The 15668-nt window shown below is 35.2% G+C and overlaps 2 protein-coding genes across 2 annotated transcripts; both read right to left on the minus strand.

Annotated features, from left to right (window-relative positions):
- Positions 1–2314: 2314 nt before the first annotated feature.
- On the minus strand, positions 2315–6766 carry LOC18027964 (glutamate receptor 2.8). Its single transcript, XM_006409893.2, has 5 exons — positions 6308–6766; positions 4182–5491; positions 3728–4040; positions 3110–3516; positions 2315–3014 (listed from the first exon to the last, which is right to left on the minus strand). The coding sequence occupies exons 1-5, from the start codon at positions 6588–6590 to the stop codon at positions 2451–2453; spliced, it is 2877 nt and encodes a 958-aa protein (XP_006409956.2). The 5' UTR covers positions 6591–6766; the 3' UTR covers positions 2315–2450.
- A 3766-nt stretch (positions 6767–10532) lies between these two features.
- Positions 10533–15297, minus strand: LOC18027965 (glutamate receptor 2.7). Its single transcript, XM_006409894.2, has 5 exons — positions 15021–15297; positions 12605–13926; positions 12105–12417; positions 11433–11827; positions 10533–11255 (listed from the first exon to the last, which is right to left on the minus strand). The coding sequence occupies exons 1-5, from the start codon at positions 15295–15297 to the stop codon at positions 10689–10691; spliced, it is 2874 nt and encodes a 957-aa protein (XP_006409957.1). The 3' UTR covers positions 10533–10688.
- Positions 15298–15668: the final 371 nt, after the last annotated feature.

The following is a 15668-nucleotide window of genomic DNA, read 5'->3' on the forward strand; positions in this document are numbered from 1 at the left end:
CTCTTTGATTATTGGTTAATCAGCTTTACTTATAGTACTTCTGATTTCTCTTCACTGTATTCACCTAGTTCTGTCTTCTTCTTCGTTGTTATTGATATCTGGTTCTCTCCATTTTGTAGATCTAGAGTAGTTAACTATTTTTATACGCATATCTAGTAAGTAGTAACTACATTGAATATCATCATTAGTAATCGTCTACGCTACTCGTCCAATAGATACAATAAATAATTACTCCATATTCAGTTAGTCTACATAACTACTATGCACATATAACCTAACTATCGATAGTTAATTACGTTACAACAATAATCAGTTCATAATAGCTAACTTTTTGACATTTTTTCTTTGTAGGGATATGTGTTCTCTTCGACAATGTCAACCCACACCGTTCGCAATAATATTCTGAACCAGATTCACGATGCACTCGTTGATGTCTTTGAAATGGTTGTTCATGTAAGGTTTTAAACCGAAAATTCAAGGAACCATCTGTCATCAGGGCGCTCAACCTATCTGCATTCATTAAACGGCCCAGCTTAAAGAAGCGCTAACCTAAAGTCTTTGAGTCAGCGAAAATAGACAACTACCAATAATCGACTTTGAGTAGTAGCTATCTAATCGAAATAGATAATTATTAATACTTACTTAAGTATTAGAATCAACTTTGAGTTGTATGGAGAAAATAGACAACTATTAATAATCGACTTTGAGTACTAGCTATCTAATCGAAATACATTACAGAAAGTAGTCAACGTCTCTGTTCATTCAAACAAATCTTCATTTTAAACATAATCACCTACTAGTAGTCGTCTACTAGAAATATGAGCACAACAAACAAAAAAATTAGAATGAAAAAGACATCTATACTGAAGTGATAGATAAGTAGTTGGTATATGTCTATTTATTTTCTACTTGGTGCAACTATAGAAAGTATTTTCCATAATATCTCACACTTTTGGAGTGAAAAGATGTTTGTCTCAGGGAGATGCAACTTTTTTTATGAAAATAGTTGTCTACTATATAACCACATATTCTGAGAAAATGATTTTCTATGAAAGTAGTCAACTATGGTCATATAATTACCATTGTGACCCCTTCCAAGACACCTGCTGCAAAGCCTTGCCGCATTCTTCAAATTTTTTTGTGTCATTCAAACGAATTGGATCAACCACATTTCAACCACAAAGTAGCCAACTATGACTCATTATAAAAAAAGGCTGACTATGTTACAAACACTACATAGTTGACTATGTTACCTTCATTTCTCCTCGGGATAAGATCTTTATTTTCTTTGGTTGATCATGTGGTCAGCGCATTAATGGGGGAAGTAGTTCCGAATCACCAGAACATACATGAGTAGGTATGGGGTGGAAAGGTCTTTCATAAAAGGATCTTCAAAAACTGGTTGTGCACCTCTCCCATAAGCTTCTAATTTGCAATGTTGTTGTAAGAAGAAGTTGCCGATAACTTGTTATGTACACCTCTCATTTTTTTGTTGTAAACTTCATACTCATCGTGGCCGACAACAACCACCTACATTTTAAACATAGTCACCTATTAGTAGTTGTCTACTATAAATATATGAACACAACCAATAAAAGAATTAGAATTGAAAAGAACATCTATACTTAATTGATAGGTGGCTACTTGATATATGTCTATTTACTTTCAACTTGGTGCAACCATAGAAAGTATCGTCAATAATGTCTCATAATTTTAGAATGAGAGGGTGTTCTTCTGAGGTGGATGCATTTTTTTATGAAAATAGTCGTCTACTACATAATTGCATACTCTAAGTAAATGATTCTTTTAATAAAAATAGTCAATTATGTCATAGAGTTACGTTAGATTTTAAATGATTTGAGGATAAAAACACCGTGTATAAAAGAAAAGAGAAACAGAGAAGAAAATGATGAGAAGAATATTAGAGAGGAAGAGCAGAATGGTGGAGAGAGAAAAGAAAAATTAATCTAGTCCTACATACACATTATAAAACGATAATAAATATTGATGTTGGTTAAAGTTCTCGCTGCTATTGTTCAAAGAAGCAGGTAAAATTTACGTCTTTCTAAGTTTTGTGGTCCCATATCATGTCAAAAAAAAGTTTTTTCCAAAATTAAAGAATAAAAGGTATTCAGTCTTTTCCAGTTACTTTTTGTTGTTGACTTGTATTATGCAGTGAATTGATTGCTTTTTTATGGTAGATAATTTGCTCATCAAAAACTATTATTGGTGCAAATCTCCCATTAATTTACTTGATACTTTTTCTTAATACTTATTATATGTAATACTTATGCTATCTTATAAAATTGTCTCTAGATTTAATAAAACTTACGATAACTAACCGTAGCTTAATTATATATACAAATAAGGTTAATAATTTACGTAGATCTTATATGCAGGGAAGAATTAGATTCTTATCTAACTTGCTATGGAGGTTTCTTAACTTCTCTCTATCGTTGAGCTCCAGATTCAATATCAGATTCTCCATCATCTTTTGGTTGCACTGTGAAACGTTCTTCGGTCATGAAGAAAGAAGTTCTTCTTCGCTCAAACTCTCTGTTTAATGACATGCTTCGTGGCCATGGTTTGATCTGTATAGTCGAAGGGCTCGGAGTGCGAGTAATAGGTGAACTCACATTATGAACTGCACTTTTCTTGAAAGTATGCGACTTTATGTCTTTCTCATCGAAGATTCTGAACAGAAACGTTAGCTTTCTCCACACGGAACCTCCAGAACCATCATCACATAGCGTGTGCCTATGCTCGTACAAAAAGGTGGCTACAAAGAGGAGAAATGACAAGAACGAAGCAATGCCTGCTATTAAGAACAGTCCCCAAAAGCTACTGAGGCTGAGGCGATTCGACGAAAGAGCGGTCTTTGGATCAGGACATTCACTAGCGAGGCTGCGACTGTTGAACCATTTGTTCTCGATGGGTGCCATTTCTTCACCTTGAGTCAAGTTTAAGATAGCCCTTGAGACATCTCCCGTCAAAGGAGAATTCTTGGGAAATGCCTACACATCGATCATGGAAACAAGAAAAGCGAGCGATGAAAATAAGGACTTTATTTGTTTCTTGCCATTTTGTAAAACGTTAAAACAGAACTTACAAAGCCAAAACCAGCAGTCTTAAAGGTAGGTTCGACCATGGCGTATTTGGAGCAGTACTGAGAAAGGATAGCCTTAAGGTAGGCCACTTCGTCGAAAGCTGCTGCAATACCGTCTTTTGATGTCCCTTTCGACAAAAGATCATCGCATTCTTCAGCAGAACCAAAAGGCTTGAGCTTAGATTTATCAAACCCTTCACCTATTAGAATATCATAAACGAAAGCGCCGTGTTGGTACCCTACATACTCCCCATTTCTGATGAGATCTCTCATAGTTGTGGCCGCTGGTTGTAAACGTTGTACCGTCAAGAAAGAGGTCAGATTCGCTGTGTAGCTCTGAGTCAGCACTAGCACAACAAAGCACCAAACGACCACGACAAACCTTGATAAGTTGCTCACAACCTTCTCACCTATATACACACACGTAGGCATCATTTCATATTATCGTTACAATCTTGTTAGAAAATATCACAATGAAAAGAAGTTGAGAATTAATCTACTATATAAACAAGGTAAACTAGTCTCACTTGCCTCATAGTTTTTTTTTTTTTTTTTTGAGATGGAAACTAATAAACATTAACATTTATCTTTATTGAATTCTTGATTGGTATAAAAACTTACGGTGGGCAAAAACCATGGTGGAGAAGGAGAACCAAAAACTAGTGCCGATCTGGTGGTGAGGCGGTCCACGAAAGTCATTGTTGACTCTATGTTCGAATAGCCAGACAACAAAACCAATGAGCACGAAGAAGCAAACTGTAGTGACCCATAGGTCTAAGCTCCAAGGTTTGAGGAACACCCATGTGTTCTTGTTTTCGTTGTCCCTGAGGGGCACCATCATAGACACCCCAGACTCTGTGTACGGTAAAGTGAAATCAACATACTTTGACCTGTTTGCTGTGATGGTTACATCTCCAACAACTGCATCCCACGTCTGTTCCATTTATTAATAACATGTTAGAAATCACATTGCAACAAAATTATACCTAATGTACTATATTATCCACATGGTTTAGTCTACTCGTTAGTCGTTACAATGGAAAAATATGGGGGAAAAATATGAAAAAGAACTAACCCCGTTATAGACTTGGTAGACCAAATCATTGTATTTATCATCTGGAGACTCAAAAGGGTAGTATTGAGGAATGACTGAATATGGCAACTTCTTAAGAGCAGCTTCAAAGATGTCTATGGCGTAACCCGTTGCGGTAATTACGTTACTGATCGGATCTGTCTTTACCTTCACAAAATTGAAGAAGCCTCTCTTTACTGGAACGCCCACTTTAATCTTTTTCCCATCCGTTGGAATCTGCCAACCTTTTGGAACAACTTTTGAAGGTCCGGGCCATATCATTGGCTCAAACCTCTCTGTTGTAAACGACGTCATTTTCTTGGAATTTAAATCCACAAGTCCGTTTCTTGTTGTCCAGGATCCGATAACCTTCTCTTTTTTTCCAATAACATTGATGATGTCAAAAGTTGATGACTCGAGTTCCCTGGCAATGAGTTTAAACTCTCCTGCTAAACCCTTGAATCTTACATTTGACAGAGCCTCTAGAAGACTTGGACCGTAGCGAGAGACATCAAGGGTCCCTAAATCTGTCTTGTTATTTAGAGAAGCGCTAGCTTTATCATACCGCAAGTTCTTTGTGTCGGTTTCCTCTACGGCCAAGGCCAATGCAGTGACCGAATCATACGCCCATAATGCGAAAACGTTAAGCTCTACATCGTCCCCCATGGATGGGTTCTCCTTCTCGAACTTTCTTTTCCATCTCAAACGGAAATCTTCAAGCTCTTTCGATTCAGGGACATGGCTCCTCACACCTAACAACCCCTGCATAGTCTCTAAGCTACGACCATTATGTCTCATCATATGCGTCATTCCATTTGATAGTAACCATACATACCCTTCCTCCATCATCTGGATCTCTCTAGCTTTCTGCAAAACTCGGAATCCGAGACTTGAGGCCATGTGAACAACGAAGACTCTTGTCTGCCTCGTCTTGAGCTTATAAAGTTCCTTTAGGATCTGATCATCGTTAGCTTCCGGAGAGATCACACTTCTTTTGACATCCACGTCATGTAAAGCGTTTGAGAAGGAATGCATGATTCCTTCACCTAACTCGTTGTCCACATAAATGGCGACGACGCTTCTCCACCCATAGAATTTGACAATGGCCGCAATGGCTTTGACCTGGGATGAGTCGTCGAGAGTCGCTCGGACGAAGTAAGGGTTGCTGATGGATCTTAGAAGGGGGCTCGTTGCGGAGAATGTGATGGTCGGTACTTGAGATTTGTTAGCCAGTTTGATCATAAACTCGGCTTGCATAGAGGTTCTTGGTCCGATGATGGCGCTCACTTGCTCGTTCTTGATTAGGTCTAAGGCTGCTTACACCACAAGCAAACCAAAAAAAAAAAAGATAAAGGTCAAATCTTTTGTTTTAAGAAGTTTAAGAGACTTGTTACAAAAAAAAGTTTAAGTTAGATAGACAAAATATTAAACAAACCATTGGGCGATATATAATTTGATTTTTATTTTGTACCCTAAACATTTTGAAAATTTACATATTAGGCGATTTCTAATTCGTTTTTTTTCACATAAAAGTTATTGAATATGATAATATTTGGAAAGACTTTTTTCAACATACTTTTTTTCTTTGATAAATACCCTAAAATAGCATAAAAATTACTAGAACTTAAGATATTAGGCAATTTTAATTAACTTAAGAGTTAATTGTGAAGGTATCATATGCCGTGTCACCAATGATCTAATTAGACCAATGATTTAAAAATATTTTGACGAGGATCATTTGTAAAAGAGACGTGTTTGACCATACAATCTTCATTCGTCACCAAGCCTTCCTAGAAAAGAAGGAGATTGAAGATTGTCTCTCAAGAGATTGCATTTAGAATAGACCACACACGAAGTCAATTGGATTTTAATAGCAATTTGAAAGACTAATCGTCACCAAGACTCTAAGAATGGACCACAAACGAAGCACACTTGGATTTTTCTAATAGTTATCTAAATGATTGTTCAGATTCAGTCTGGCTGTCACCCTAACTTCCAACGTAGTATGTTTAGTTCAACTAAAACTAGTAACTAACTAACTAACTAACTAAAAAAATAAAACTAGTAACTAATAAATCCAAATGATCCTTATATTTAACGAAGAATCAAGAGACAGAAAAGTAACGAACCTGCAGCTGATGCTTGAACAGTATCTTCCATGGAATCTCTGACGTGAAGCGCAAGTCTTCTGCGGTAATTAGGATGATCTTTGTAGAAATCGGACAACGACATATTAATAGATGTGAGGCAGATCTTGGAAAAGTTTGTTTTGAGATCAAGAACTACTCCTACTTTGATTTCAGTTGTTGGGTTTTGTCCTAAGCCAACCTCCATCAACAGAAAACCCCAAAGAAATAAGAAAAAGTAACTCAGAAAGGTGTTATGAGTTTTTGTAGTGTTCATCGTCTTCATCAATTTCCAAAGATCGAGGATACAGAAACTGAATGTGATTCTTTAACTTCTTGTAAGATATATATTTATATACTTACAGAAGAAGCAATTGGTTTGAAAGAGTCTTGGAATCTATGAAAGACTTTGAAATTAATGCTCTACCGAAAATGGGTCTCAAAGAAGAAGTCTTAAAATGAAATAACAATAAAAAATGGTTTGAAAGAGTCTGATGAGATTTGTTCTCAAATAGGATGAAAAACGAGAATTCGAAATTGAGGTGAATATTTTTTATCTTTGGGATTTTGTTATTAAACTAGTACTGAATGAATATTGCAGCAGTAAGAGTTATATATATATATATATATATATATATATATATATAAATGTTTAAGCCTCAAAATTTTGATTCTAACAGCAACACTAAAATAATTAAAAAAAACTAGTTAATTTGTCCACACCTCGCGTGAGTTATATATGTCTACCAAGTGTAATTTTATAAATAAATATTTTAATAACATTAAATTTTTTTATCTCTGTTCTAAGTTAGATAAATCCAAAATTTACAAATAAACTTTTGATTTTAACAAAAGGATAAAAAAACTTTCTGAAGTATATAGATAAGAAATCGAAAATCATAATCTAGATATTATAATTAACAATATTTCATTAGAGATATAGATTTTATTTATTGTCTTTTTTTACTTTTATCTTAGATTTTTACTAGATTTTGGTTTTATAAAATTATAGAAATCGCAAACCCTATAAACATAAGAAATCATAAACACTATAATAATAAACGATATTCTAGCATAAATTTTATTGTTTTTTTTGTTTTGAAACGATATTCAAAATTTTATTCTAATTTTTGTTTTTTTTAACATTTTAGTTAGTTTTTTTCTATATTTCGGAAATATTAGAAATGGTAAATTTCTAGTTTTTTGTGTTTTTTTTAAAAACGTTTTTGTCTAATTTTTTCTAAATTTTGGTTTGATATAAATTTAAAAACGGTTTGACTGACTACGAAATTAAACATTAAACCATAATAATTTAGACATGTTTGTTTTAAGTTTTGTTTACACATTATCAGCTAATAACAAAAAAATGACATGTAATTGTAAAATGGGGTTAAACGGTCTTGTTGCAGCCGAAACTCATTCTAGAGCTGACACATAAGCGAAAATCTATGAAACTCGCTATGAGCGCGACACATCAACAAATCACTACACAAATAAGTATGTAGATTATCCTAATAGAAATGTACCATACCGCGGGGTTGTTCTCCTCACCTCATAAGTTTATTGGGTGTTGGGCCCAACTAAAATTAGCCCAGCTTACATTCAACTTCCAGTCTGCAGTATTTCTATACTATTTCAGTCCAATCCCTTCAGATTCATTTAGATTTTTTTCTCACTCTAACCATAAACTCTATCTTGACGAAAAATATGTACCACCTTTTTATAAGAATTTGATTCCTCTCTCTAACAAAGGCAAAAAATTGTATCTGCGCCTTATAAGCCTCCAAGGAGACATATACATAAATATGTTCTATCGTTTTCGACCTCCAATATGTATGTCATCTCCATACATTATAACATCAACCGTATCCGTATGTTTGGTTTGAATCGACGATTTAGAGAAAGTAATATGTTGGCCGAAAACCCATTCATATTGTATGTTTAACTATATTCAAGATAGATTCTTCATATTGTCCTCAGTACTATCACTCCCCCATCCAGTTCCATGTGCGTTGACTACTATCTTTGGCGTAATGCTTGGGGATCGTTTGGACCTTCTTTTTCCTTTAAGGTCACTTGGGATCATATCCGTCACTCATCTCCGACTGTTTTGTAGCATAAGCTTGTCTGGTTTAAAGAGGAGATTCCTCGCTGCACCTTCATAGCATGGCTTGCTATGCTTGGCCGCTTACCCACTAGAGATCGTCTTTTGAAATGGGGAATGTCGGTTCAAGCTGTTTGCCCTCTCTGCAATGCAGACCAGGAATCACATGAGCATTTATTTTTTCGATGTTCAGTCTCTTCAGATCTCTGGACTCGGTTTACAGGTTCTATCTGGTCTAATCCCCCATTGTCTCTCCAAGCTGTGGCGCCGTGGATTGTTAGCAGGAACTCAACTACCTCTCGCCCTCTCCAAATCCTAGCCAAGTTGATGTTTCAGTGCATCTTATACTCTTTGTGGAAGGAGCGTAATGCCCGCGTGTTTACCGCCTCAACGTCTTCGGTTAACGTTCTTCGTGCCTGTGTTGACCGTTTGATAAAGGATCGGCTCCTCTCCTTTCCAGCCAGGAGCCTCTCTTCTCAATCGTTGCTCGAACTTTATTTTCAGCATCTTGGTTGTATTAACTAATATGTAATCTCTTCTCCTATCCTGTATTTTTTCTAATAAGTGGCTTGCCACAACTCTATATAAATCTTAAAAATCTGGTATCAAATCTTAACATTTTCGACCACAAAAAAAAAAAAAGAAGATAGATTATTTAACACTCTTGTTTGTTTGCGTTACTGTAAAACAAGCTTTTATCAGCTAAAAAAAGATAAGGAATAGGCGGTGGTAAATTGCAACAAATTGTTCTAAACATGTGAAGATGGTAATTTACAGGGGAGAACTAACATTCGTTTATTATATTTGGAGAAATTTGTAAAAAGTAAAAAAGTTTTTTCTTACTATCTCGCTTATCGCATGCATAAAACACAAAACCAGACAAATTAATATGGAATATTTATGAATACCTTTATGATATTGCATATGTAAACACGATTCTCCCAATATATTTTTTTAAACAATTTTAGGTATTTAATTCCCCATGTTGATAAAAGAAGTCTCATAATTTCTGTTTTTATTTTCTTATAAAATACCCTGTTGAATAAAATTGTTTCAAAATATCAAACAAAACTAAATTTTGTAGAACTATTTAAAATGCTAAATAAAATGAAAAACAGATTCTACATCATCCTAATTTATTAAACCCATAAAGTAATTTGACTTCTTCTCAAGATTTAATTCCCTTTACTACTCGCGTCTGAATTTAACTGACTTTTAAACTAGGATTCGTGTAGATGATTTTTTTTTTTCTTTATTCAAAGGTTGATTAATAATAATTCTTGAAATTGTGCTGACCAAATAAAATAAAATAATAATAATTCTTGACATCTTTACCATTTTTATGGAGCTGACTGAATCAACGTGAAAGCTCTGTCTCAACGATTTACAGAGTTTTTTTTTTCCTTAAGTGCAAATTGTAATTTGTTTTTAATTTTTATTTTAAGTAATTGTCACTATACTGGGGAAAAGCATTGTATGGAAACCAAATTTCTTTTTTTTTTCTTTCTTTTTAAACCAAATTTCTTGTGTTCAACGCGTTTTTGGGTATGCCACATATCTAATCAAACACGATGTATTGGCCGTTGGAGGACCACATTTTATTAAGCTTGTCCGAGAATAAGACATGAGACGTATAGTATGGGCATATCCAAAACAAATATTAAATTTGTCTCACATTTTTTTCCCAAAACAATGAAAAAGTCATCAATCCCAAAAGATTAACGCACACATGATTTTGTATAGAAATGGCATGTACGTAGGTACATGTGACTATGTGAGTCAAGACTTTCACAATTTTATAAAGTTGATAATATGAAATATTGTGACCAGTTTTTTTGTTGTTGTCAAACAAATATTATGACAATTTAGATTTCGATTGGGCAAGGTTTCTTTTTCATAAGAAAAAATCTCTTGATCCAGTGTTCTCTTAATTTAGATTTGAATTTTTGAATTTTTTTTGTTTAGTTACGGTTTAATTTCGCTTGATTTAGTTTTTTTTTTTCCTATTTCCTATGATTATTTTTCATTTGCTTTGATTTCGCTTTGTTTGACTTTTTTCTGGGCGTTTGGCCTTAAGGATCTTTTCATTTTCCGCCCCTTAAATCTTCGAGAATACTCTATAACTTATGGGGTCTTGTACTATATATATTTTAAAAGTTTCGATTGTGCTGAATACAAGATGATAACCATGATTACTTTAAACTGAAAACAACAAAAGCAATATTATTGTTTTGCAACTTCTATCTTTATCTTGTTATTCACTTTTGCAACTTCTCTCTATTATACACCTTCACAGTGAATATCAGATTCCTCATCTTTATCTTGTTCTGGCTGCCGATGGATGAGTTCCCCGCTCGGGTTGAACGACACTCTTCTTAACTCAAACTCCTTATTTTGTGACTGGCTTAGTGGTGATGGACCTGATGGTGTGATCTGCATGGTTGAAGGGCTTGGAGTGCCTTGTGTAATAGGTGAACTCACATTATGAACGACATTGTTCTTGAATGTATGCGACGATATGTCTTTCTCATCAAAGATTCTAAGCAAAGACATTGACCTTCTCCAGATGGAATTTCCAGAGTCTTGAAATAGCGTGTGCCTGTGTTCATACAAGAAGTTGGCCACGAATATGAGAAGTGCCAAGGTCGAAGCAAGGCCTGCTATTAGAAACAGACCCCACAAGTTACTAAGGCTGAGATGGTTGGACGAAAGAGAAGTGTTTGGATCAGGACAATCACTATTTCTCTTGAACCATTTATCCTCGATGTGTTGCATTTCATCGCCTTGCGTCACATTCAAGATCGCTCTTGAGACATCATCCGTCAAAGGTGAATTCTTGGGGAATACCTACACACCGATAATGGAAAACAAAAATGAAAATACCTGAATACTCGAAATAAGTACCTCGACCATGTAATCTCTAAGTTTTTTCCTTGGTACTTTTCCAATTGAACTAACGCCACTTGGTAATATGTACATATTTTGCTATTTTGTAAATATAAATTGTAAGGTAAAAGAACTTACAAAGCCAAAACCACCAGTCTTAAAGTAGGGTTCAACCATGGCATACTTGGAGCAGTTCTGAGAACGGATAACTTTAAGATAGGCCACTTCGTCAAAAGATGCTGCAATTGTCCCATTGGAAAAAAGCTCGTTACATTCTTCGGCGGAACCAAAAGCCTTGAGCTGAGACTCATGAAATCTTTGTTTCTTCAAAAGTTCAAGCACGAAAGTCCCATGCTGGTACCCAACAGATTCATTGAATTTTATGAGATCAGTCCAATTTGTGACCTCTGATTGGAACCGTTGTACCGTGAGGAAAGAGGTGAGATTTGCTGTGTAGCTCTGAATCAGCACAAGTACTACGAAGCACCATACAATCACCACAAACCTCGCTAAATTGCTCACAACCTTCTCACCTACACACACACACGCACAAGTTTTACCACATCAGTATAATCTTGTTTATTATTTAGGAATCTCGTATAGATAATAACTTGGGATAAAATCTTACTATATATATATATAAACAACGTAGACTACTTTCACGCTTTCCAAATGTTTTTTTTTCTTATATAAGAAGAAGCCCATAAAATACCACTTGATCATGCCATGCAAACATATTTTTTTTTAGATGAAAGCCTATAAATTGTAACATTATATTATATTAAAGGTTTTTTGGTTAGTGTAACTTACGGTGGGCAAAGTTCATAGTGGAGAATGAAAACCAGAAACTAGTGCCGATCTGGTAGTGAGGCGGTCCACGAAAGTCGGTGTTAACTCTGTGTTCTAAAATCCACACAATAAACCCAATGAATACGAAAAAGCAAGCCGTGGTGACCCATAGGTCTAAGCTCCAAGGTTTGAGGAACACCCATGTGTTCTTGTTCTTGTTGTCCTTGAGCGGCACCATCATAGACACCCCAGACTCTGTGTACGGTAATGTGAAATCAACATACAATGACCTGTTTGCTATGATGGTTACATCTCCCACAACTGCGTCAAACCTCTGAGTCATTTAGTAATGATATGTTAGAAATCACACATCAAAGTAAACAAAGACATAATCTATAATATAATCGACGCAAATAGCTCTACTAATTGATACTTGTTAGCTATGTTAAGATATAAATGCATGAACATTTAGAACTCATTGTATTATTAAGAAGAAATAGAGGAAGGAAGAGATAACTAACCCCGGTATAGACTTGGTATACCAAATCATCGTACTCATGTGGAGAGTCGAAAGCAACGTATTTTGGAATGACTGAGTAAGGCAACATTTTAAGAGCAGCTTCGAAGACATCTATACAGTAACCCGTTACAATTGTTGCGTTACTGATCGGATCTATCTTTGCGTCCACAAAATTTAAGAAGCCTTTCTTCACCGGCACGCCTACTATAAGTTTCTTCCCGTTTGTTGGAATTTCCCATCCTTTAGGAACAACTGTCGAGTTTCCGGGCCATATCACTGGCCCGAATCTCTCCCTTGTAAACAACTTGGTGTTGTTTGACTTTGCATTCACAAGTCCAGTGCTTGGTCTCCAGAATCCGATGATTCTCTCCTTATCTCCAATAATATTGGTGATCTCAAACGCAGATGACTCGAGCTGTCTGTTAATGAGTTTAAACTCTCCTGCTAAGCCCTTGAATCTTACATTTGACAAAGCCTTTATAAGACTTTTACCGTAGCGAGAGACCCCTAATGTCCCCAAATCTGTCTTGTCATTTGACGAGGCGCTAGTCTTATCATACGACAAGTTCTTTATGTTGGTTTTCTCCACGGCCATGGCCAATGCAGTGATAGAATCATATGCCCATAACGCATAAACGTTCAGCTCTGTATCATCCCCCATCAATAGATTCTCCTTCTCCAACTTTTTCTTCCATCTCAATCTGAAATCTTCAAGCTCTTGCGATATGGGGATATGGCTCCTCACACCCAACACCCCTTGCATATTCTCCAAGCTGCTACCATGTTCGTTAGATCTCATCAAATTCATCATTCCATCTGTCAATAACCATACATATCCTTCCTTCATCATGTTGATCTCTCTAGCTTTCTGGAAAAACCGAAAACCGAGACTTGGTTCCATGTGGACAACGAATACCCTCGTCTGCATTGTCATTAGCTTATAAAGCTCCTTGAGAATCTGATCATCATTGGCCTCCTGAGGGATCAAACTTCTATGGACTACACAAGCTTGCACGTCTTGTAAAGCATCAGCCAAGTAGGGCATAATTCCTTCTCCAAATTCGTTGTCCACATAAATAGCAACGACGCTTCTCCACTCGAAGGATTTGACAATGGCCGCAATGGCTTTGACTTGGGATAAGTCATTAGAAGTGGCTCGGATAAAGTAAGGGCTGTTGATGGATGTCAGCAAAGGGCATGTCGCTGAAAATGTGACAGTGGGTACTTGAGATTTTTCGGCCAGCCTGATCATAAAATCGGCTTGCATAGAGCTTCTTGGTCCGATGATGGCGCTCACTTTTTCGTTCTTGATTAGGTCCAAGGCTGCTTGCACCACAAGCAAACACAAAAATAAGACAATAATGAAGGTTAAATTTGTTACTACGTTAAACACTAATTCTATAGACAGTTAAAATATTAAAAGTGTCCTTCATTCTGACGGAAAGTAAGTGTAATAGGGACTTGTTCGACCATGTAGTAACCGACACTTTCAAATGACGAATTTTCCTATCAACAACTTGCTCTAAATACAGACAATACTAGACGACTCTTGACTTCTAAATAGTCAACATAATTTTTCTCATCTCTCTTCCAACGAAGCATGTATATATATATATGTGTGTGTGTGTGCGCTTTTTTAATTATAATTTAAAATTTCAGATTTTGTTATTAGTTTTTCCAATAATAATTTCAATGTATTGTTCAATTTTAGGGTTTAGGATTTGATTTTAGATTATTTTGTTAATTAATTTTCAAAATTTAGTTTTGGTAAATAGAATAAATTAGCATATCTATTTGAACACTACATTGGAATTATCATTGGAAAAAAAGGTTTTTAACTTTATAAATAATCTCAAACGCCAAAATATTGTATTTCGTAATTTTTAAATATTATAACTACAGATATATAATGGTTTCTATGTAGAATCCGTCTCTGTCTGTTTATATATATATATTATATATATATACACTAGCGGTGAGCTATTTTTGTTTTGTTTTTTATATCCTTTGCATAAACATACTATAAGTAGAAAACCCAAAAAACTAAATTCAAATCCAAAAAGTAAGTTTTAAACATTATACTAAACCGAAAACGCGCAAATGATGAATTAATATATAGAACATAATAGTAATCTATTCTATATAGAACATGATAGTTTTTAATACAAACTATGATATGTGTAGAAAAAAAAATATCATGAGAATGAATCAGCTTAAACGTGTAAAATGAAGTAAAAATGATGATATGGAATTTAAATTTGTGTTGTCCAAGAAAGAAAAAATCAAGTTGAAGAGGAAGAAGATGTTAATTTTGTCTATTCTCATCACCAATTAGTTTCCAAAGAGTACTTCCATAGTTACTTACCTAATATCTTGTTATATGCAATGAAGAAGCAAGAAACAGAGAAGAAACGAACCTGCTGCGGAAGCCTGAACAACATCTTCCATTGAATCTCTGACGTGAATCGCAAGTCTTGTGGTATAATCAGCATGAACTTTGTAGAAATCGGACAACGATATGTTAATGGAAGTGAGGCAGATCTTCGAAAATGATGTTTGGAGATCAAGCACTACTCCTACTTTGATTTCACTAGTTTGGTTTTGTTCTAAACCAAACCCCATCAAAACAAAACCCCAAACGAACAGGACAAAATAAGCCATAAAGGTCTTGTTACTTTTTGTTGGGTTCATCATCTTTTATCCGAAGATTGAGGAACTTTATGTCATTCTTAACGTTCTCTTTTTTTATTGCATATATACACACAGAGAGGAAAGAAAATGGTTCGTAGGAGACCTAAAAATAATTAAAAAAAAAAAATAAAAAGAAAAAGAAAAGAAGCTGAGGTTTGAAAGAGTCAAAATAAGAAAATGTATGGTTTTAAAGAGGCAGAGAAGATAAAAGAAATCTCGATTCTTGTAGGTAGGGGAAAATCTATGGTTTCAAAGAGACAGACACTTTTACTCTTTTTTTTTCTTTGGTATCACGTGTTCCGGGTTTACTCACACTTGCTATCAGAGAGAAAGTAAATCACTTAAGCAGCAAGGATTTTGAAAATCTCCAACTT

This window comes from Eutrema salsugineum, unplaced genomic scaffold (genome assembly GCF_000478725.1).
Source record: "Eutrema salsugineum unplaced genomic scaffold, Eutsalg1_0 scaffold_10, whole genome shotgun sequence".
NCBI lineage: Eukaryota > Viridiplantae > Streptophyta > Magnoliopsida > Brassicales > Brassicaceae > Eutrema > Eutrema salsugineum.

Excerpts from the sequence above, each read along its gene's own strand:
- LOC18027964 (XM_006409893.2), bottom strand. The coding sequence starts at position 6,590 with ATGAAGACGATGAACACTACAAAAACTCATAACACCTTTCTGAGTTAC. Across the intron at positions 4,041-4,181 it reads TCTACCAAGTCTATAACGGG|ACGTGGGATGCAGTTGTTGG; the intron begins GTTAGTTCTTTT and ends TAAATGGAACAG. Across the intron at positions 3,015-3,109 it reads AGACTGCTGGTTTTGGCTTT|GCATTTCCCAAGAATTCTCC; the intron begins GTAAGTTCTGTT and ends ATCGATGTGTAG.
- LOC18027965 (XM_006409894.2), bottom strand. The coding sequence starts at position 15,297 with ATGATGAACCCAACAAAAAGTAACAAGACCTTTATGGCTTATTTTGTC. Across the intron at positions 13,927-15,020 it reads TGTTCAGGCTTCCGCAGCAG|CCTTGGACCTAATCAAGAAC; the intron begins GTTCGTTTCTTC and ends TGGTGCAAGCAG. Across the intron at positions 11,256-11,432 it reads AGACTGGTGGTTTTGGCTTT|GTATTCCCCAAGAATTCACC; the intron begins GTAAGTTCTTTT and ends ATCGGTGTGTAG.